General features: G+C 40.2%; 1 protein-coding gene across 1 annotated transcript in view; it reads right to left on the reverse strand.

The window, feature by feature from the left end:
- Positions 1-24,469, reverse strand: part of ERBB4 (erb-b2 receptor tyrosine kinase 4) — a 400,745-nt gene that overhangs the window by 170,324 nt on the left and 205,952 nt on the right. The window contains exons 6-12 of the mRNA XM_072874979.1: positions 23,024-23,089; positions 14,553-14,671; positions 10,623-10,764; positions 9,002-9,115; positions 7,239-7,365; positions 2,565-2,638; positions 966-1,056 (exon numbers count right to left, since the gene is read on the reverse strand). Coding sequence (XP_072731080.1) covers positions 966-1,056; positions 2,565-2,638; positions 7,239-7,365; positions 9,002-9,115; positions 10,623-10,764; positions 14,553-14,671; positions 23,024-23,089 — 733 coding nt within the window. The remainder of the gene's footprint in view (positions 1-965; positions 1,057-2,564; positions 2,639-7,238; positions 7,366-9,001; positions 9,116-10,622; positions 10,765-14,552; positions 14,672-23,023; positions 23,090-24,469) is intronic.

A 24,469-nucleotide genomic window follows, 5' to 3' on the forward strand; every position in this document is an offset into this window, starting at 1 on the left:
CAAGGAGATTTTTCCAGCCCACTTTCTACATTTCATTTTTCTTTTGTTGTAATATGTGGTTATCTCCTTTCTTCATCAAAGCAATGGTAAATGATTGTCTGTGTAACATGGAAATGACTGCAGATATTTTATGACTGAAGATTAGTGAAGACAATATCCAGTTTCTGGGCATCCTTTAAGTTATTATATTTTAATGGTTATAATTGTTTTCCAGCTGTTCCAAATAAAAATTGCTGCTTCCAAACAGAATGCTGGGCTGTAATTCAATCTCAAGGTTTCACTCCTATTCGTAATCTGCTCGGGTTGCCATTTAAAATGCGAGCAGAATCCCATTACTGATTTACTATATTTACACAGTGGGGAACCAGGGGTTGCTGTATATATCATTCAGATACCTTCTTGCGCTTCCCTCATTATTTCTCACCACATTTTCCTCTCTTCAAACCAATTCCTCCATATGAGTTTTCATATGGAAACATCTCTGGTAAAAATGGCACTACAGAGCTAATGTACACCCCACCTGCAAGGTACCTCAGTGATTTCAGTGTTGTTCCATGTATTTACTCTTACCATTTCTTAAGATTACATTGTTCTTCGGGCACATGAGCCTGCACTTCCAATCGCAACCATATAAACTTCCTGATAAGGGGGCTAAGTTCTACTATTAATGTCCTTTAAGTTGTGTTTCACATTCACAAGGTATTTTAAACCAGAAAATGTACTTTCTGGACAATGAGTTAACAGCTACAGCAATGAAGCAAGATTTTTTTATTTTTTTTTTTTTTAAATCATTACGTTCAGAAGGTATTACCCATTATAAACAACTGATTCGCAAAGATACTGTTAATGAATACCTTGATAACAGAGAAAAACATACCCATTTATGATGCCCTTCCCAAAAGATGTTGCAGTCTGTGCTACTGAACAAAGAATCATTGAATCCATCAACAGAGGAAGTACCTTACCTATAGAGAGCTCTTCCACCGATAGTAACCAAGTTAGAAAACACCCTGAAATCTGTCATATTCTCAGGCCATGACTGTATGTTCAAATACCCTGAAGGAGAAAAAGGCAAGCATATGAATATCAATGACTTCTGCCACAAAGACTGCTTTATCACATACATGAATTAGGATAGGCTTAGCCTATAAATGAAAGACAGCGCTGGTTTGAGAAAAAGAAGTAAACAGGTAATGAATGCTGCAGACTACTGTCTTTGAATTCATCAGGCTGCTCACCACTGTCTCCTCCAAAAAGGCAAAGGAGGACTTGTAACAGTCACCACAGCATTATGTTTACTTTCAACAGCCACAGTGAGGGTGAACCTAAACACCAGCTGAAATCTTGCAAGGCCTCCCAGCCTTTTCTAAACAGCAGCAGCAGCAAAAAAAAATAGAGATTTGCCTGAATTAAGAACATTTAGTTTTAAAATGTGCTAGAGACTTAGGACAGAAGTTGAGAGATCCATTATGATGCACTAAAAGATGACAAGACTTTCCTAAAACTAAGAACTTCCATTCATTTCTGTGTGCATGTGTGTGCGAGGGCTGTTCATCACCAGAGAGCATTCTCTGCACATGTATGTGGGACTACTTATTTTGTGCTACACAGACCTCTACAGAGTGCAGTTCCCTATGATTTTGATTCAGTAATGACTGAAATGCAGTACATCTTTAAGCATAGGGGTAATTCCACTTAAGTAGTAGAGCTGAGACTGTCAATTAGACAGCATGCTTAAGAATGGCAAATTACAGGCACCCAGATGCCAGATTATCTTTGACATTAATTAGGGAGAGATTTAGAGCTTACTTTCATTTTTTAATCCCACTGGTTTGCTGAAATACACAACTTTTGAGAGGTGAAGCACGTGGGAGAGAACTCATCTCAAATGCCAAACACTCGTTGAGCTCCGCCTAGCCACAATCACGCTGTAGCATCCAAAGATTTTTTTTTTGTGTGCATAAAATACAATTTTTTTTTTGCATTTCCCTATCTATGCATAATCAGTAATCAATTGAGAACTCAAAGCTGTAGCATCTTCCTCCCTGTCCACCGAATGGTGAAACAACAAGCAAGATGCAAGAAAACGAAGTACTGAATTCTAGCTATATGACCCCACTGAAAAGCCACAAAAGAAGGGAAGGACTACCAACCCACACATTGTACATTTGTCTTTAAATTACAGAAGCTAATTTGCAGCAGCATCCGCTGTTAGACCAAGAGAAGTAGCTGCAAAACCAGACTGGCTTATCTGTTTTTTTCCAAGGCATGTTTCAAATGTTTTCAAGTGAAGACCAAGACCCCTGGCCCACTCAAGAGTAAGGTCTTGGTCTTCTGATGCTTGTGTACCCCAGGCATAGTGGGTATTCTGTTTTCATGAGAAAAGGACAACACATTGTGAATATCAACTGATACTGAAGTTGTTGTATATTAAACTTTTATGAAGTTTACAGCACGGTGAGTTTAAAGAAAAAAGCGCCTTGTGTTCTTCAGAAAACCCAACAAATGACAACCATAAACGCAAAGTGAGAAGTTCAGGTTATATGAAATCGGAAGAGTGTTACCTGTTATCTCTCTCACAGTTTGGAAGATATTTAATTTCTCTGGATTGATTGCAGCGATTGTGTGATATGGGTCCCTGAAAGATTAAAAGGACAAAATGTGGTACTCTGAATAAAAAAAGAAAAGGTTCTCAAAGCTATACCATGTAGAAAGTATTCAGGAGGTCAACACTTTGCTTTTAGGCAGCATATGCTCCAGATTTCTTCAGACTTTCCTAGTTCTTCAGACTGTTGTTACTGCAGAACCTGTGTCTAACTTCTCCCAAGTCATCTTGAAGGAAAATAATGGTGCTTAGCATCTTTAAGGTTCAAAACATGAATGTTTTAGCAAATATTTATGCTCACAGAAAACTTAAGGGATTCTAAACAACCATGGGTGACCTCCCTAAAGAAAAGATGAATTTTCAACTTTTTTCCAGGAATACTAGCTCAAATGGTGCAGTTGCGATACTGTACTACCAGGACTACCAAAACTGCTACTGAAACGAGTGACAAGCTATAAGCAAAACAAAACTAAGAGCTTGCCAGCAGTTCCTGACATGTGGCATTAAAAGGGTACACTTTTTAGAAAGTGTTGAACAGGGAACACCTCAAAAAGCACAGATCCCTGCCAAGCAAGTTTGTCACCTGAGAAATTAAAAACCCCCAAACATTAAAGTCTCAAAGTTAGATATGCTACAGTGTAAAATGATGAAGCTGACCTTGATTTTGAGAGTGTCATAATTTAGTAAATAATTCCCCCCCCCCATTTTAAAGGGGTAAAGACTCTCCAACTATTTCAGAAGCAGACTAGAAGCCTAATCCAAACAAAAATCTTTTAAAAATTCAGGAAAAGATTCTTCTGTAACACATTGTTATGGTATTTTTGTGGGTTTTCTCAGGGCAGGAAACATCCTCAGTAAATGTGGAGCATGCATTTCCACCTCTCCTCCTGCTTTCCAAGAGACATTGTTCTTGGAATTGGAACATGCAGGTAATCAACCAGGCTGTCTTTGGGGACAGGCCTCACAAGTCTGTGTGGCGACAGACTGATGGGGTCACGTCCAACCATCCTGGAGGCAACTCCGGGTTAGCAGCAACAAAAGGAGTTCTCGAACCTTAACATAAAGCCGAGCAGAGCACAGAAGCATTATATACACTTCATTTTAACAATTTGGGGCTCTCAGAAAACTAGATAACAAGTTTTGACTACCTAACAGAGACACAACATTTTGCTTTGACAATGCACTACTATTAAAAAAGGAAGCTTGCCTGTACTAAACATGAGGTTGCTGAATTTCACCTCCAAATCCTAACATAAAGTAGTCTTTAAAGATACAAATATACATTTAACCCCCTTAAGCAGCCAAATGTCTGATATGTATTATCAACATAAACTGTAGAATAATGCAGTCATCTTCTACCATTCTTATTAGCAGAGCCAAGATTTTTTTAGTAGAACAGGCACAGCTGAATTTTACAGCTCCAGGAATGAGTTCCAGCTCATTGTGAAACTGGAGATGGACAATTAAAGGAAAGATAAAACGCTGCTGAGCACTGAAGGCTTGTTGCTCCCTGCTGCAAGTGGGGGGGAAGAAGGAGACAGCATTTGCTGCTAGCTGGGGCTGTCCATCCTTAAACTACAGCTCTCCTTGGTATATGCCACACCTTCACAGGCAACAGGCACCTTCACAGGCAGCAACATAAGCAGAAGGCAGCTTGGCTTTTTAGCACCCCAACCAGAAGGAAACAGTAGAGAGAAGGCTGCATCCGACCTATACAGGTCCTACGTTTTCCAGCCAATGTGTCTTCTGTCTCTGCCTCAGGCAGCAGGTATGTATCCTAATGAAGATCACTTTATCCATGCACGTCAGCAGAACATTACCTCAGAAGAATAAGTACTACTGACTCACCAAAATTTAGGTCTACCTTCATCCCACTTAACTTCTGGACACTAATTAAAGCCAATTTATAATTATCTAATTTATATAAAAACTATTATAAATAATTGTGCATAAAACTGATTCATAATTATCTCTATAGGTTTTATATAAATTACTAGAAATTCACAAATACTTGAAAGTTCAAGTACTCAGGAAAGGAAAAGACAGGCTACAGAATCACAGGATCAAAACCACGCCAGGATCAATTACAATGGCACAGTTCCCAGTGAAAACAAATAAAAAAATCCACTCAGCATCTTTCACTGAAGCTACTCCCTGCCACTACAAAAAGTCTTTCAATTCCCAACAGAGAGCTAAGACTTTAAGCCCCTACAATCTGAAACATGGAAAATTCATACTTTTAAAAGCTGCAGTTCACTCTGAGTAAACGAATTTGTAACAGAAGTTAACTAAAAGTTGGAGTGGAAATATGTATTATTGTTGTTGCTCCATGCTGTCCATTTATATAATAAACTACTTGTGTAGCTAGTGTCACTTTTTAAATTTCCTTTCTGTATTATTGATTTGCAAAATGTAACAGAAATTTTAAACAAAAAGCTGTTCCAGAAATATAAAGTTATTTTAATTAATTCTCAAATCTTCTTCTCTTCTTTTAATATATACTACTGTAATTTATGCTGTGGAAAAATTTAGGGTTGCAGAACTTAGTGTCCTCATACTTAAGACTTGTTGGAGTGAGTTTTCTTCATAAAGAAGTGTTACACAGTTTCAATGGCAGATGTCCTAGGCTTATATTCTTCCATTAAAATAGAACAAAATATTTTAACCCTCTGCTTTATAGTCCACAATTTAGATCTTTTTCAGATGAATATGGTTTTATTCAAGGTTGGTTTTGGTCCCTTTAATTTAGACAGATTTTTTAATGAGACTCATCTCATAACTTTGCAGCTAATATAACTTTTGCAACAAAAGCAGTTCTAATACTCAAAATTACATTTCATGTAATGTGCTGGAATAATCCACCCAAAATTGCTCATGTCCTCTAGCTGCTTGTCTTGCATTTACTAGAGTACTTCCTGTCCTGTAAGACTTAATTGATTTACATCCAGCCTCTCAGTCAGTCATTTGGCCAGATCAGAAAGTGTGATGGCCTGAGCGCTGACTCCTATGTGACCTCCTCCAGGGTTTCAACAAGTTCGAAGCAGCATTTCCTTAAACTGCTTGAACCAAAGCCCCTCTTCCTCCCTATGCTACATTAAGAGAGATGGAGAGATGAGAAGACCAACTACACAGTCAAAGCTCACATTTGCTGGCCTTTTGAGAATCATTGAGCTGTAGGGCCCCACTGAAGTGGATTTTCAACTGTCTTTCTCATGGCCAGAGCCAAGTTGTAGGTGAAGCATTACAACCAATCCCTATATCAAATCAGGGAAGCAAGTTACTTCTTTCCACCTCACCTAGTAGGGAAATTTGAGCCAGGCAGCCTAGTGTCAACCACTTTATTATAATCTAAACATATCTGAATCTATAGAAAAACTAAAGAAAAATCTGCTGGCACTACTCATGCCAGAATTCCATTTCAGATCAACCTGCAGACAGTCAGTCAATCACATTTTCGCTCTGCCATAAAGCTGCAAACATGGAGTTGTTTTGGGAACTGTATTTAAGATATCAAATCTTGACAATCAGTTGCAAGCAATGTTGAAATCTCTGAAGAACTTAAAAAGCAAGTTAAAATTTGAAGTCTACACAGCGGTAGAAGCAATTGAGTACTTTACGCTGTTAATGTACCACAAAATATCTGCATACTTATTGCAACAAAGGGGGAAAAGGGTTTAATCTTATTTGTGCATTTTGAGGATTTTGCTCATTTTAATAGGTCCAGAAATACCTTGAAGTGTCATATGTAATTCACCATGGCTGATCACAACGTGAAGGCTTGAATTAGTAAGAAGATACAATCATATTTGTGTTCTCTCAATGACAGAAGAATACAACGCAAGAAAGCGGCTAGTTCCATTGGACCTCACCTGACCATCAAAACAGAGTATATCTGTCTTCCCTGGACACATCCCACCCTTGCAGCATTCACCTTTGCTACAATGGCAAACACACAGCAAATCAAACTATAAACAGCAAGGCACTAGTTATCTGGCTGGTATATCTTCCTTTAGAAGGAGACATTGGTGAGACTTTTAAATACTGGTTCTGTACCTCCACATCTTCAACCGTTACTAAGACTTCTTCAATATACAGCCATATTTAAACCAAAATACTGGATTTAAATACCAGTGAGTTTTGTGTATCTCTGCAACTGAAACTTGAATATACACTTCAAAACTGATTGACAAGAGGGGAGCTTTTTTGCATGTATATGCAGTGACAGCCACCCACGCTATGACAATTTACGCTAGGTGAGGCACTCTCTCTGCATATCCTGCACATTAGGCTGCTGGTCATACGAAATTTAAAAAGAACTAATGGAAGGTAACTTTCCTTTCTCCTTTCTATTCTCTAATCAGCCATCATTGTAAGCCAGTACCGAGGTTCTCATAAAGTAAGCAAAGATCACAGTTGTCTCTTCTCTTTCTAGTGCAGTCTACTTCATCCTTACTTTTCGTAGAGGTTGAATCCTAAGAATCAAGGTAACAGTTTCCTTCATAATGGCAGGCAGAAAACTAATTTATCCTGGATCTGCTGTTCCGTAAAAGAAGACTGCAGCCATCATTAAGAGGTGGACGCAATTCGTTTCAGCTGGCACCATGACATAACATCTTAACATTTTGTCACTTACCCATGAATCCCAGTAACAAGGAAGATAAGGTTGCCATTGATCTTGGTACAGTTTATGAACTTGTCAATGTTGCTGGAATCCACCGTCTGAGCTGACACTAAACTCCCTGTTCCAATGCCATCACATGCTGCCAAAACAAGGAGTTTGTGTAAAGAACTAGGAAAAACAATTACTGAATCAGAACATTTTGGCCTTCTAGACACAAGTCTTCATTTCTTTCAGAGATAAAGAAGCAGAGAGGTGTTAAAACAGCACCCTTTACCCATATTCCCAAAGCAGCATGTGCCAATTTAAAGCAAACAGTAAGCTAAAGCACCTGCCACAGAAGGCCATCCTGGCACACGGGTGAAGGTATTTCACACTGGATCTAAAGGCAAGTATGAACCACACAAAATCCCACTCAAGCCAGCTGTAAACAGAGAGCTGATAACTTAGCTCAGACTACCCTGGTGGCCATGCCATTTATGTGTGTGCTACTTGCTGCAGAAACTGAGGGGTCCTAACACTGCTAGCTCAAGAGGTCCCCTTTGCTCTGGGGGATTTGTGAACTTAACCACTCACATGCCATAAGGTCCTTTAGAAAGGACGTACAAATAATTCTTTACTCATCATCCCAACAAGTAAGTTACTGGGGCCCAGAGAAACTTTGGTACCCAGTGAGGCAACTGCTCCATGCAGCCTTTCTATGTAATTTAATTGCATGTTCTGGGACACATGATGCATAGAGGAACAAATCCTTCATGACTGCCATCATTTAACGTATCCCACCTCCCTAACTGGCCTCCTCTAATGGCAACTACCAGCAGTACACCTGAACCTTTTACAAACACGTGGTAACCTTCCTCCTCACACAGTAAGGCTAAAAGCTTGACAGGAACACTACACATGCATTTTCATGCATAAAACTATCTATCCAGCAAAAAAGTGATTTACTGCAATTAGGTTAAAGGATTGGACACTGCCTTCACTTAGACTTCAGCATGTCAGTAGCCTGCCTTGGCAGAGATCTCTGTGTTTGATTGTTTCAGCCATGTGGAGTGACTGTTGATTTACAGAGGTTTTCAGTAGCTTCGTTGTGAACTCCCTTCCAGATATGGCTTCCCCTAGGACTGAAAAGTGCCATAGGCCCACGTGGGAAAACTGATGGCGCTTTGCTCCTGAGACCTTCAAGCACGGAGCAGGAAGTCTCCCTAGTGGAGCCTGGGACAGCAAAGTAACCTATAGATTTCAGTCTTCTCAACAGCACCAACACTGAAAAACTTCTAGTTTATGTTTTAGACACTTAGAAAGGAGGTAGAAGATTCTGGGAAAACATTTTTAAAAAACTGAGGAAATAAATGGAAACCTAACATTGTATTGACAAGTAGGAGACATACCATACATTGAAGCCAGGGCTTTAGTATGGCCCCCTTTGGAAGGACAAAAGGACAGCTCTAAAACACCTCCAGGAAACACTTGTCATTAAAATAACATAATAAAGAATTCTTTCAGATTTCTCTAAAACCAACAGAGAAATCCTGTTCATTTTTATCTAATCAAAAGCAATTGGTTTGGTTATATTACCATTACAACTTAATAAATTTTCATTCTATTGTATATACTTCACACACAGCCTACATAGCTCAAAGTTCTGTGGCTGTCCAAAGGCTATTAATATTCTACAACACACTCATGAAGGGTATTTCATGCCAAAATAACACCCTGCTCTGCTCTGCTACAGTGTAGACCACATTCACCAAAATTTATACTAAACTACTGCCTACCTTTAGGACAAATGTCAGTGCAGGGCTTGCACATCTTAATACCATTTTCTTCAACCTCCATCTTGGAGCTTGGACACGCACGGACACAAGAGCTGGAATCTACCACAAAGTTGTCTGAAGAGAAAAAGAAGATAGTGGCAGGAAGCGAACCACTGGACTAAATAATACTGGGACATATGTTTATGGACTCTATGTTAATCCATATTATTAGTTACCTCAGCTCTTCCACATTGACATTAACATTTAATGTTCATTGTTTTCAGAAGTGTATAAGCAAGCAAATTAGGCATGTTTTTGGAGACTTATGAAAATCCATGAATTGTCAGGCCCGATCCCCCTTCCTCCCCCAATTTGGTTTTATCATTATTTGTGGTAAAAAAAGCTACAGTAATTGGAAAGAAATAAAACAACATGCTCTACCCTCTTTCATACATACACAAATATATACAACTGGGATAAAACACTGCACAAGACAATGACAAGTATTTCAATTTCGCCTTGTAAAACAACTGCCAAAGGGGATACAGACTGATCTGACCTCATTGAAAGCTTAATGATGTCAAGAAAAGAAAAAAAAAAAAAAGAAAAAAAAGTTCGACAAAGTAATTGGACGAAGAATCATATCCCTTAAGTAGTGCACGGTGTATGAGTTTTGTAAAAAAAAATATCTTGCTTCAAAAAACCCACCACTCTATTAGAAACAGAATTAAGCCTTGACAGTCACAGCCTCAGCCTACTGTCCTTGAACTTCTCCACAGAGATACAAAATTTGGATTTTGCTTTGGCTTGAATTATGGTTCCATTTATTATAGATTACTCGTCCTTCTTATATGCAATTTATGTATAAAATAATCAATGCACAACAGAACTGTAAACTGTGGTGGGAATGAAAGGGAGAGCAAGAATACTGTCTCCCTTAGTTTTCTTTCTAACTAAAACAGCACTATCAAAGACTGTGTAAGTGATGACCCTCTAAATTTTTCCATTACTTATCATCATCTCTTTGGCATCTCAGAAGCATGTGTTTTTTACATGCATGGGATTATTCTTTTTTTAACTCCCTCCTCCCCTCTAATTTTACTCTGGAGCTTTAAGACACTTGTCGTCAGTATTGCATGGTTTTTCCTCATGGGACAGAACTGCTCAGAAAATATTTATGCTAACTTTCTGTCAAACCACCATTATTCCAAGTTAAGAAAAGGGCATCAGTAGCATGAAGGCATTTGGTGCCAGGTAGTACTGGTGGTGGACTGTTATTTTTCTGAAGCAGCAATTTCTACCCTTTTACAATCCCACTAACTATTTTAACAGTTAATTCTGAAATTTACAAATGCTGATCTAAAGCATGAATGTAACAAGCGGCGGTCATGAGAACAGAAACCTAGTGGATTCCCTTGAAGAAAATCACTACAGTATAGGATACTTGGAAAGCGTCAGCAGCCCAGAATGTCAGTCTTTAGTTAACACGACTGAATTATTACAGGCTGCAAGCACACGTGGAGTGATTTGAGATACTGCACTACACCCTTGGCTCTCATTCTCTCATTGTTTTGTAAGGTTCCTGAAATGCAACTCAAAACTTTCCATCACTGCAGGAAAAGGCAGCTAACACAGCACTTACGTGGGCACTTTTTGACGCAAAAAGCCCCATAGGTGTACTTGGCATTGTGATTATGTTCCAGTTGGAAGGTGGTAGGATTGTATACAAAAGTCTGGGGGCACTGCGTGACACATGCACCACTATCATTGAAATTCATACAAGCCTGCAAAACAAGGAAGAAAAAAATAGTAAATTACATCATATAGGTGCTTTTGGGTTTTTTAGTTTAAAATACAGTCTTGATTGTTCAGACTTGCTGCAACAGTGAGGAATGTGATACATAGTTTTCTAACCTTCATTTTGGCTACTTAGGTTTCTTGCTAGGATCTTGGCAAATACATGACTTATAAAAGGGGGCTCACTGAGCCCCCTTAATTTGCAACGCAGTTGACTGTTACAGCACTTCCTACAAAAACATAACACCACTGTAATTTGTTTCGTCAGTATTGTTACTACTAGCAATCAACTAATTCACAACTCGATAGGACATTCAAAAACTGCCAAGAGTGAACAGCTATTTATCACAGTCAGTCTAAACAAATGCTAATGACTTTTTCAGAGGTCCAACCTTTAGATTTCTTACAGCATGAGTCCATCGTCCAGCTGAAAACTGAAATTCCCAATTACAAAGCAAGAGGGATAAGAAGTTCTTTTGAGCTAGCACAGGAGGGGGTCATTTCCCTAAGTGGCAAGTTTAACAAGGTCAGTTGCTTCACACACTGAGAAAAAAAAAAAATAGGACTTTGTATAACTTAGCATTCAAGCTCAGCCACCCACAGCTGACAGAGGACAGGGCCCTGACAAATGAAAAGGCAAGTGTGTGGATAAAGAAAGTAATGGTATGCAGGGAAAATAATTGACCATGCAAGGTTGATAATTAGTAATAGAAAAACCCCACTGATTTTGACATTCCTCATCAGCACATATCATGTCTATGGTTTTAACCACAGCTTATAAATAACTGTTGGAGTAATATTCAAAAAGCATACCATCAATGTCAAACTTCCTATGAATATGAAAGCTGTAGCCTGGCTTGGATCCCTCTAGCAGTTTAAGCAACCAATGCTACTGGATTCTGTTTCCCCACTAACCTGTCTTCCAGAAGCCAGGTTGCTTTAGAAGTTTTAGTCTGCGGATGAATCCTTCTGGTCTTTTTCCAGGTTGTAAAAAATACAGATGGTTTTGAATCTTTAAAGTGTCAACAAGTACACTAACATGTGTGTCGTGTCCCCTCCCCTCCAGGGCTGGGACTGAGAGAAAAGTGAAAAAGATTCCTCTCTTCTGCTGCTTTTACCAACAGTCCTCATCTCCATTCAGATCAGGCCCAGCAGGACTGAGGGAGGGTTACTTGTCATGTCAGAAAATTTCAGAAGGGAGAGGCTAATAACGTAACCAAGGGAGAAGGATAAAATCTGCTGCTGAAATGGACAAACAGGGAGTTCCATCATGAAGGCACTGTCCTATACAGAGCATGAGCTAAGCCAAACTGCTGGTTCTGCCTTTTCTGGTTCTTTAAAATGCGTATTACAAAAACTGTCTGCTTCTCACAGAACCAGTTGTGTTTTTTTTTCTTACAAAGATAAAAACAGTCAGTTACTTCTTTACTAAGAACTGGATGGGAAGTTTGCCCTACTAGTAAGGTTGTGTCACTTTTCTGGTTCCATTGGGCACTCAGCCATGCCCTCCTATGCATTTCAAGTTTTAAATCCAGTTTGGTTTTGAATGCAAGGTAAGAACATCTCTAAACCTTTGTTTTAGCATGTTTGCTTGCACTTACATCAGATGATGATTATTGTCTTGCTTTTAGAACTGCATATGCAAATGACTATGGCAGCATATGGAGGAGGATGGATGAATTTTATCTAGAAATATTAAAACCATATTTACAACAGGATGCTGTTGAAAGCTGCCATAATACGCTAAAGGATGTGTAATGCTTCATAAACTGTACTTTTGCTTATTAATAAATACTAATTTAGTTTGTTTCCTCAACACATTTTTTAAATCTGCTGTTGACTTAAAAGGTATTCTATCATGTACATGACAATCCTCTGATAATGGTTTCGCAAATTCATAAAGTAAAGCACACCGATAATCTTCGGAGAGAGGGCACTTCTCAGGAAAAGCTCATCTAGAACATTTGGGAAATTTTAATTTATGCCTATAATACTTTGTATACATTTGTAATTGCTTCGATAACATATGCAAACTTCTAGCATTTGGTGCTAAATGCTGCTAATTTGTGAATGAAAGCACAGGAAAACACAAAGGGAAAAAACAAAGTTCTGTATCTCAGCTGAAAGCTAAGCACAGTTATCTATAGCCTAAAGGGTTACACTTTTCACCCAGTGTGTACTAAACAAGTAATGACTACTCCTGAAAATTGCCAGACCCCTGCTGAATTTCTTTTACATTGCTCTCGGGCCAGGAGTGAATGAGAATAAAGCCCTGGGTGCTTCTCTGCTGGATCAGAACAAACACGCTAGTTGATTTTTAGCATACGTATTTCCATAACTGCCACAATTCGGAGAGTCTAACTCCTTTTCTTTCAGGCTGCAGTATTAAAGAACTTATGCTGCAAATAACTCATCCTTAACCTTTGAAAATGGACACACATTAACACATCAGCTTTGAGGATGTTCCTCAACAGTCATATGGGAACAATAACTGCATTTTTCCTCTTTCCTTTACCTATTTAGATTGTACATGACAAAGGAAAGAAGGTTGTTTTCCCATCTCTCTGTTCCAAAGCCAACACAGAACTTCCAGTGAGCGTTGGATCAGGTGTACCATGTGCATGGAGTATCTACTTGTGCAAAGCCCCAGCCACAAAGAACAGCTTCAGTAAAACCTGTTAGCAGTTAAGTCAGGCCGTCACTGCATTTCATCAGCAAAAGAATAGCGTTTAGGATGTTTAGGACAAAAAGCACAACACCTACCACTATCACACGATATCTGAACAGTGAGCAAGTTTCAGGTCCAGCCAGGGGAAGATTCATTTTTGCCCATTCATTATTATCCACTTGCCTACACTATCAAAACATCTGCAGTTTTCCATACCATAAGATCCCTCCTCCCAATTTTATCTGGCAGATTTTAAAAGGAACCTACCCAACTTTGTAGATATTTGTCTTTTCAATCACTTGAGTACCTTTGAAAATCCACCTCTCTGTGCACGTTCTAGTTCTAGACTTCCTTAGCCCTAGGTTTGCTTCCCCTGAAAACATCAGGAAAACTTGTCTCCGCAACCCAGTGTGATGAGCTACACATTTTCTGAGATCACCGTTGGGTTCTGAAGCTGCTTACCCTATTATAAATAACGGACTACAAACAAGACAAATTTGTCTAAAGGCCTGTATGTTCACATTGTCTATTTTTTTAAGGAGAAGTTAGCCTTTTCCTCTTTTCATCTTAAGCACGTGTAGTAGCATGCATTTGAGGTAGGGTATTTTGGAAACCACTTTCCTTCCATCTCCACTAAGAAGCATGCCCAGTAAAAAAGCTGAATTTAAATCAAGTCTGGCAGGAATAGGGAACACCTTTCACAGAGAAGCTGAATTGTATTCTTGACTCTCAAATAAATAGCACACAAATAAAAAGAGCAGTAATAAAAGCCATGCTCAAATGTAATGATAAATACTTCTAAAAATTCCCTAGCACCTCTAAAAGTTAATTTTAGAAAAGCAAAAGATAAAAATCACAGAGATTAGCATATTAATGCTTCCCAATCTGTATTTACAAATCTCATAAATCTGTTAATGGGTAATATTAAGTAGATAAGTGACGTTAATATAATGTGAAAAAAATTAAATGTTAAAATTTGCAGTCTAAATCTGCGAGTGTGCATGCAATACATTAAAAGGGACAAAATTGTGAATTTCATGGATTAAAGCATTAAGAATTTGCAGTGTGACTGCCAGGAACAAGAAAAATGAAAAGTCTCACACATACAAAGCAATCAGTATCTTTAGGTCCGGAACAGCCTCCAGCGCATTCCCGGTGGCAGCAGTCGCTGACGTAGGGCCCATAGCACCGTCCATCACACTGCTCTGCACACACTGTCTTCGTTACTAGGAGGAGGCAGGAAAAATTATCATGTCAGAATCAGAACTAAGGGAAGAGCTCTTCAACTGCACACTGATGAAAACAACAAACTGAACAGCATACTGAAAAAAACCTCAAGTTTTAAGGTAATTGCTTCAATGGTACTGGGCACTCATATCCTCCACAATACCTTCACAATACCCTCTTTAGGGATACATACGTTGCTCGAGAACTGCGGAGGAAGAATTTTTAAAGTGTTTACTCTTACCCTTGGAAATTCAGGTGGAAAATTATTTTCAAATTATTAGTTTTTGTAAATGGCTGATGGAAGGATATGAAAAAAAACTCCACAAAATAACAGAAGAGCCCACCAGTTCCATGTGAGTTTTCCCCCATGAAGAACAGGAACAGTGAGTACATGAGTGAAATTCAGAGTGAGGCCAGCAATCTCAGAGCCAAATGCTGCTCTTGATGGCAACCAATTTGACAAATAGGCAATGAGATAACAGAACAGACTACAACCTGCAGATTGGAACACATTTGGAAAATGCACTTACCTTTTCTAAATAACACAATCCAGTCTTCATTCACAGGGAAACAACTATATTCTACCAACTGGAAAGCACAGTGATTGAAGTGGCACCACACTACCATACCTCAGGCCTTAGTCTTGTGCAAAGAATGGTCAACAAGTGGAGCATCCTCCTCCCCTCACTCGGCTATAGCCTCTATCTTTATTTCACAGAAAAAGAAATTAGTATTACCTGCAGGACTATACCAACCACCACCCACAGAATGCCAGGAAGCTGTGCTGTCAGCTGTCTTTTGATAAAAGCAGGGATGTTACCCTTCTGTAATTAACCTTTACCATTTATTTTGTTAAAAGCATTTAATTACTTCTCTACGGAAAACACTTTTCAAGAAGCCAGAGAAGGCAAATTCCATCCAACTTTCTGCTTGATTCTACTATTTAATGTATTGATAACGCCTTTATAAGTACTTTCCAATCCAAATTCCCTCCACTACTTGCCGGAAATACTTAAGTATGCCAAAGCTTCTTGATACACACAATACTTATTTAGGACGTAAAAATGTAAATAACCAAAGTCATGTCAACATTTATAATCTATGGAATAAAGATGCACTTCTACAGTAATTCTATCTTGCTGATACCAGAGGCAAACCCCCAGACAGAAAACACTTCCGTGCCTTATGCAGTCTGATTTAAGGGAAATTTCTGTAAATGCACTTGCTGTCAACACTGCTAGAGAAACAGATTAAAAGGATTTGTTTATTTAAGTAACAGTATTTGATAAGCATTAGGACAGAGCTATGAAACAGTGGCATATGTTAAGGAAAACATACATGTCACAGTATGCCACCACCACACCACTAGCTGATAGGGACAGAGTCTCATCTCATGAAAATGAATGAAGATCGCATTTACTCAGTGACTGCATAGTTTTCTGCCAGTTCAGAAACTGGTCCATCGTGGCTTGATTTGCACTGGACCGGGCACTATCTGCTTTGACCTCAAAGGGAGGCGAGGCCCAGACTTACCCTGACTGGACAGAGGACTCTCTTTGCCAGAGGCTCCCCTCTGCCATCAGTAGAAGCACAGAACGAGAGGACATTCATTTCATTCCGTCCCATGACCCAAATCCTCTGTGTTTACCTGTGTCACTCCTCAGAAAAGGAGCTGGCCCACAAGCCAAGGGGGCACCATCCACACACTCTGCCTCCCTTTTACACAGCCACCATTCATGACCATGCATACTTCATTTTTTAAAATGACCGCTCCTTTGCCACCACTTTCTGCCCTTCTGGCTAGCATTACTGCGGCCCATGGCAGGGCAGGGCCTGAGGCCATGCACTGAACCACTCTTCCTGGCAGCAGCACAGGGGGAGGGGCACGGAAATGGCTGCCCCTCCCACCGAGCATGCTCAGTGCACCCCTCCCCACTGCACATGCTCAGTGCCCCCTTCTAGAAGGTTCCACAGGGAGAGGGTGCAGTGTCCGGGTTCCCCTCACCAGCACCACCCCACCTATTGCACCCTAAAAAATTACAGTGCTCCACCAGCATATTTCTTTTTTTTTTTTTTTTTAATTGCACAAGAGGCAGAGAGCCTAGGAGCCAAATTTCAGGTGGATACAATCAACACTGTTACAACAGGAAAAGAGAAGGGGATGTGATACCACACCATGGCTGCTCACTGGCAGGATGCTGTTAAAAAGCTTTCTTTGCTGTTGCTCCACAGCAATTTAACATTTTGCTTAAACCTGGGACGTTTTGGTGTAAAGCACCTCTGTGTACATGATTAGTACAAGGCATCTAATTAACTCAATTCTAATTTATTTACCTCAGCGCCAGATGCTGTTGGGAGCAGGTCAAGATGTCCACCATCACCATATAACCATTGCTTCCCTGTGGAGGAGGTTTCCTGGCAGACTTAACAGGGCAAAGAGGCCAAGGCCCAGCGGTGTGTCCCATACCATCGGCTGCGAGAGGTACGGGGAATCATCCACCGCTGCCTCCCCAAAAACAAGCCCTGAGGAGGCGAATGCCCTGCCTCGAGGGGAGGAGGGACCTGCCTCTCCTGTGCCTACAAACCACACTGACCACCCCCGGGCATATTCAGAAAAGGCACAGTCTTCTTGTCAACTCACAAGCTATTATTTTTAGTGAGCCAAGCTCTGTATTTGCAGGATTACACACTTCTTTCAAGCTGAGCTGCAGATAATAGCGCTTCCCTAGGCTGCGTAGTTTAAACAGCGGTGGGAAACGAGCTCCAACAACAGCAATGGATTTAAGCAATTTACTGACATCTTTTCAGCAGTTTTCACACTATTAGACTAGGACAAAATAATCTAAATTATTCACCCTCCTCTAGAGCCCCACAGTAAGGCTTTTGCCATGTATAAAGTTACAGATACTGTCAATTTGTTTTTTAAATTCCCTAACTTTTAAAAAGACTACAACAATTTATTCCAGAGTGTATTTCCTTTTTAAAAAAAAGCAAGAGCACCGCACGCACCAGGGCTGACTTGGAGGGATATGGTCCCCTTTTCAGCACAATACTTGAACAGAATGCCTTCAAAAAGCATACCTTGCTTATGATTAGGCACCAACTTAATGAGGGCCTCTACCATGCTGCTCAGGATATGGAACATTTTGAGTTTTCCTGAAGACTAGGAAGTTGTAAAGTGGTTTGCAAAATTTACAATTACAGCAAAGGTTTGTCACTGTTCTTCCCTAATTGTTTATTTTGCTGGGAAAGCAAACAACACCAACAGAAATGTCAACATTTCATTCCAGGAAAAGGCCACAACATGCCATATTTATCTTCTGGTTCACTGCATGCTGAATTTGCATTATAACTGCTATTGAGGGTCCAGCTCTGAGGGGGACCTGTCAGATAGCTTCAGTGGCACCACACACCAAGACAGAAAAGAGCTTAGTGGGGTCTGAATGTTTTTAAGGACCCATATTCAAGACAGTTTGCAGTGAAGGGTTTTCCCCAAAGCAAAACAAACACAAGGCAATACTATGTATTGTTTGAAGTCCCGAAACAATCTGATTGTTCAGATTCCAATAAACATAACTCAACAGTTCAGCTTCCTGCAATCATTATCATGGGGTAACCCTATAGAAAATGCACATAGTTGCACTGGTTTAAAAAGATAGCAAGCTTTTTCCCCCAAAACTTTCCTCCAAATGCAATAAATTGATTTTATAGCTGTGACTCAAGACCTATCCCAAAGGGCTCAAGATGGTGCCGAGAACTGGGACAGATGGTAGGGAACTGGGCAGCAGCTGTGGAGAGGCAGCGTCAACGCAGAGCAACCCTGCTGCAAGCTGAGAGGGAAGAGTGGAGCAATACTGACCCCCTCCTCCTCCTGCTGCCTACTGTGGAGACTGTTCACAGGGAGCTGGTGGACAGGGATGGTCAGGAGCCCTCGCATCACGTCCTTCTTGCAGCCCGGACACATACATGAGACCAAGGAGTTCTGGGCTGGGACCCCAGCGGAATTTTAGATGCCAGGTATTTGTTTCTTCACCCAACATAACTGTGAAGAGACCCTTCACTAATCACAGCTTAGGCCCCAAGTTTCGAACCAGACTTTTGAGGGTCAGCACAACTACCCGCCCTGACGCCTACTGACCCTTTCTGGGATCCCAAGAAATGTAAGCGTTTGGCTGCACAGAACTGTCACAGTCAGGGCCGGGACAGCAAAGGACAGTGGCAAACACCAAGGTCTTGAAAAAATGTGCCATGTGTTGGGACAGGTTTCTGGGGGAGTGCAGAACACTGACTGTCAATCTCTACTAGTATTTCACTGCAATATAGCAATAAGCTGTGTTGGGGACGGGGTGGAATGGGCACTTCATATATGTGTGCAACTAATCAGTCTCTCTTGTTGTTTCCCTTAATCTTTAATTATGTCAGGGCGCTATAAATCTATGAAGGAAAAAATGGGAAGTAACTGAAATCAATGAAAAAGTCTTATGAACATGCAAAGTTATTAGAGAAATACAAGGATTTTAATTAAAGATGCTGTCTCCAAGCAAAAATGCTGGGTTACCCTGATTGATCTAAGCTGCTGGTTCAGCTCTTTCTGTCTCCCCCACCAGGCTCCTGCTTGCCTTTTGCTGCTCTAATTGGGTACTTACTGCATCGGCACCTTCTTTTTCTCAGCAACATCAGCTGCACAAAGACTGTATAAATACAATTATGCTCAGGCCAAACTCCTGTACACATACACAGTCATGGAGCATTTTACATTCGCTTAATGTTTATGTTTCAGGTTTGATTTAAAGGCTTTTTGCCCTTTTTGCATTCCCTTAGTTGGGCCTAAATTTTAATTTATATTCTTCTCTTTTGTTTCAGTTACATTCCTCTAGGACCAAGTGCATAATCTGTCATTTTAATGAAATAATGTATTCAATTTGTAAAAGTTTCAATTTCTTTTCATACAAAAAGTAAAAAACAAAAACAAAAACCCAACTCTTAACAGACATCAACAGCAAAAATAGTAACAACCTAACCATAGATTTTCAAATTTGATTAGTAACTTCCAAAAGCGTTTGTTCTTGTGGTTTTTTTTTTAACGTGGTTTACATTCTATTTAGTGGGTGCCCAATACTCTTTGAAAAATAGATTATTTTTTAAAGTATTTCCACATTAGCCTTTCCTGACACTGAAACAAAGAATACCGTCTAGCTTTTAAATGTTCAATATTAATATTTACTAATATTTAATTATAAAAGAAAAATGGAACATTAATTGCATAAAACAGTACCCTGAAATTACATCTTCTCTACCTCCTAATACAACAGCTTATTTTAAATTTCCTATTAATTGTCTTCTTAAATACATAAATTTCCTTGTCACATTTAGAGACACATTAGGACAGAGTTAGATGCAGGTGGTGTTTCACATGGAGTTAGAAGTACAGAGAGACATTGCTGGAAGGCAACCTAAGAAGAAGCTAGGTAGATGACATTAATGCAAAAACACAAAAGGATTTTGATTTTTTTCCATATGTAATTTGAAATGAAAGTCATGGATTAAGATCTTTCATTTTTTATCCTTTCCCCGGAAAATAATTTCAATCTTATCTTGGGAGGGGGGCTCATTAGAATTTTTTGCTTCAGTGACTCCATTAAAAAAAAAGAAATTATTAAAATGCAGACATGCCTCTGAGTTGTTTCTAGGAACAAAATAGTTTGACAGTGGGATGTAGTACTGCTGAAGTGTTTTCCTACACACGTTTGAAAGACGTGCATCCCCAAGGTGACTAGGTTAAAGTATATGCTATGTTTGTGATACCATTCATCCTATCTTCGGCTTGTATCTATGAATAACATTTAGGAGCTTGAAAGCCAGGCATGTTTTTTAAAGTCAGAAATGAAGGCAGCAAAAGCACAGCACCACTTACATTTTTATGTTTGTAGTCCCTACTCATAATTCTTGGCTTCAAATAGTTTGCAGAAAACCACATTTTGAGAAAGTGCGATGAAGAAGTGCCCGTTGCCAGCCTAATATTCAGTCTTTTCCTTAAATCCTGCTGTTTACCTAAGGTGCAGCAAGGTCAGGGAGGCAAAGAGGAAGTATACGATATAAAATTAACTCCTGTCCCTGACAATCAGAGGCTGAAGAGTGTGCTCAAAGGTAAAAGGCCGTAGAGTAGCTCTTCAAATTAGAAATGTGTGATCTGTGTATCTCCCTGGATCTTGGATAGCAGATGTCTTTCCATAGTTTATTATTTTAAATCCACGGTTGTGCCTTAGCCTGTCCCCACTGTTTGGATTTGAGAGGGCAGTCACTGTGAAGAGAGATAGCTGTCACTCCTGGAGCAAACCTACTGTGGAGCTCTGCTAAGCTTCTGACTTCACAACACAGCAGATAAGTTTCTCTCTCTCTGGTATTACTACATTAATCCACCAAATCAGTTCACTTATCTGAGAGCAGTGCTTTTTAGAGGTTGAGACTGTGGGAGCTGATCCTGCCACATGGACTTCTGCAGCCACACGGAGTCTAGTTGGACTTTCCCACTTCACATAAGGCTGGAGCCTCTGCTTGCTGGAGCCAAGGCCTGAGCCAGGATCATATCATCCTTATATAACTGTCAAGGTTTTACAGTATTCTTGGATAAGCTAACCACGTAAGGCCTGAATAAGTCTACTCAAGTTTGGATGAATTACCCAGGTTCTTACAGTTACTAGTTTTAATAGACAAACAGGCCTCTCATTAGGACAGAGAAAGAACCAGCATTAATTAATTCTAACCATGATATAAAATCATTTGGTCAGCTAGGGTTTAAGTCCCTTTCCACTACCTACTTCAGCACATAACCTTGATGTAAGGAGGCCTTCTGAGCACTGACTTCTTTGGGGCTTTCACAAAGGCTGCCAGCAAAGGAGGGAGAGGTACTAGCTTGATTCAGACAAAGACGAATCTGCTTAGCATCACTGCACCTGGTTCGTTATACAGTTATTCCTACAACCTGTCCTAAAGCATTTTTAATCGCACCAGCAGATAAAGCTCAATATGAAACAGTAATATAAGAATATGTTAACTTTAGCACAGCTGTAACTGTCATCAGCTTTGCCAGCAACATCAGCTGATGCTCCTGAATGAAAAGCAGTGCCTGAGCAGGGTGGCAGAGCCTCTGCAGGCACACAGCTCTGTCGCCTGTGCCCCTCGCTTTGCCACGGACAGGAGGTCAGCTTGGATTTGCTGCTCATGCTCACTCATAAAACGTTCATGTCAAGCTGTCTGCCATTTCTAATTTCCTCTTATCTCTTGCTCCAAGTAGTCAAAAAAAAAAAAAGGCATAGTTGCGCTGTTCCTAGGATTTCCAACAAAAAAGGCAGATGACATTGGGCTATCACCAGTTGAGAGAGTTGGTGTGCTCGCTTGATATCGGTTAATTTGTCACAATCCCTTCCTCCTATCTACAACTCAGCCAAGGAAACAAGCACAAGCTAGAGCAGTGCTATCTGGGAGAGGTATCAGCAACCATTTCATTTCCTAGGAAGAGTGACTCCAGTAAACATAACCAATTTCCACTCTCCTAAATTTCAAAGAAAGGAAATGTAAAGGATAGCTCTATTCCCGTAAGGGGGAAAAAAAGAAAAAAACTTGTAGGAAAAGACAGCTCTCAATTTTCTCCTCTTTTATATTTGGTAATATTATGACTGTACTTCTAGCTCTTTAGTGCCTATCTGAAGGAGCTGAAAGCACAGAAGGAAGAAACTCTCTCAATATAGTTCTTTTTTATTCGTTTTAACGCTTCTAAATTCAAGAGGACAGACAGAGGTTGTGAACAACCCTTCGCTTACTACTTCCTTCACAAAAAAACCCAACCCTATTCTCTCTTTCAGTACAACTCAAATACATTCTGAAGTTATTATAAAGAGAACAATTCTGCAAGATAACTAGTATTCCCAGGCTCCCACTGAAATTAACAGAGTGTTTTGGCATTAGGAACTTTGCAGCGTCAGGCCATCATTAAAGATCTCCAAACCTGCCTTGTAGTTTTTTTCTACTCCTGCAGTATTCATTTCAGTGTATTCCAAAATAACCATCAATATTCTCAGGAGCCGTGCTGCATGTTGCCGCCAAGAAGTGAAAAGAAAATTCAAGTTAGCTTAAGCATTTTTAGAAAGCACAAGGGAGGAAAGAAAAACATAAATTCACATGGGTGGAAAAAAACCAGATCATCTGTTGGTAAAAACATACGGAAAAAAAATTCAAATATTTTAGAATTATACTAAACCCAGAACTTACAGTATCCCTTCACAATTAAAGAAAGTAGGATCCTCGTTACATCATTTTTCATTCCTTTGTTTCTCAGAGTCTTGCATACTTACAGGTCTGGCAGTGATTCTCTGTGGGTCCCCAGCATCGGCCTGTGCAGGACTTGTGGCATCGGCCGCCTGCAGGACAGACAGAGAGAGAGAGATTAGAAATATGGCTTCCTTTCATTTTTTCAACATCCAGCAACCGCTGAAGAGGAGGGTCCATTCTTGTCTTTGGAGGGTTTTTATGCTTTACCAAGGTTGAAACAGCGCCTGTAAAAACAGCCCAGATTAATAGCCAGAATTATTGTCAAACAGATATGAAATATGGCTACTTACCTAAGTGCTTCATACCCTAAATACCTCTCTGCTATGTATAATGTCTGGGACATTTTAAAACAAAAAAAGATGAACAAGTCTGGAGGACTGCGGAACAATTTCATCACCCAGTGCTATTACTATTGCTCTCTATGTACTATGTAAGACCCACTCATTCATCCACAGGAGAAGAGATGGCTGTGCTAGAGAAGATCGATCAATCAATCGATCGATCTATCTCATGTTCAATTTCATCTGAACAATGGGGCGATACACTCAATGCCTTTGATTAAAAGCCACCCCTCACCCCAAAAAGCTTGCATAGTCTTCATGTCCAATATCATGGTAAAGGAAATGTGCCCTGTGCAGCCTCTTAACCCCAGCAACAGCTAAACTCACAGGACCTTTCCTTTTCTGGCCGCTGGTTCTCTAGTTGCCTGCGGTTGTGCTTCTGAAGGAACCTTGTGTCCTCCAGAACCTAGAGGTGATGCTCCACATCATCCTTCCACATGCTGACAGGTTTAGTCCCTCGAGAAAAGGAACTGTAGGTGCTTTCATTGTAAAATACAGATGGAGGAGGAAGAGTTAGCAATGGTAGCTTTTATAAACTACCTAGTAATCAGTGAGTGAAACCCACTTGGACTGAAGAGGGAGCTGAGTTCACATCTTCCATTTCATGGCTAAATACTGGCCACTGTGAGGAAACAGAAAGCAGGCAGAAGAACTGGCACATTCTCCTCTGGCTGCATCTTAGTTATTTGAGAAAACACTCGGACGGTCCCATGCCAGTCCTGACTGCGAGCAAATGGAGGCCTCATTCTGCAGCTCCCATCCAGACGTGGCCAGAGCTCAGCCACACTCCCGCTCTTAATGCTTCTCCCTCCTGAATGCCGAATGCTCCCAGAGCACACACAGAGAGCCTGCCTTACTGCACCCTGAGCCCCAGCTGCTAAAACCCAGGTGTGGCAGTGCCTGAGCTATAGGCAGCCAAGCCCTTCACACCCAGCCAGACCTGAAGGGATGAACTGAGAAACCCAACATACACATTGTTGAAGACTATACACAGTCCTTATTTCTGCTCTTTTGACCACAGGAACCTAACGTCATCTTCGATTAAACTTTTATTCATCAATGAATACTGCTGAGATCCCATTAAGCGAATTTCCCCTTTGAACCTGATCCAGAAGCTTACCTTTCAAT

This window comes from Ciconia boyciana, chromosome 10, assembly GCF_034638445.1.
Source record: "Ciconia boyciana chromosome 10, ASM3463844v1, whole genome shotgun sequence".
Lineage (NCBI taxonomy): Eukaryota > Metazoa > Chordata > Aves > Ciconiiformes > Ciconiidae > Ciconia > Ciconia boyciana.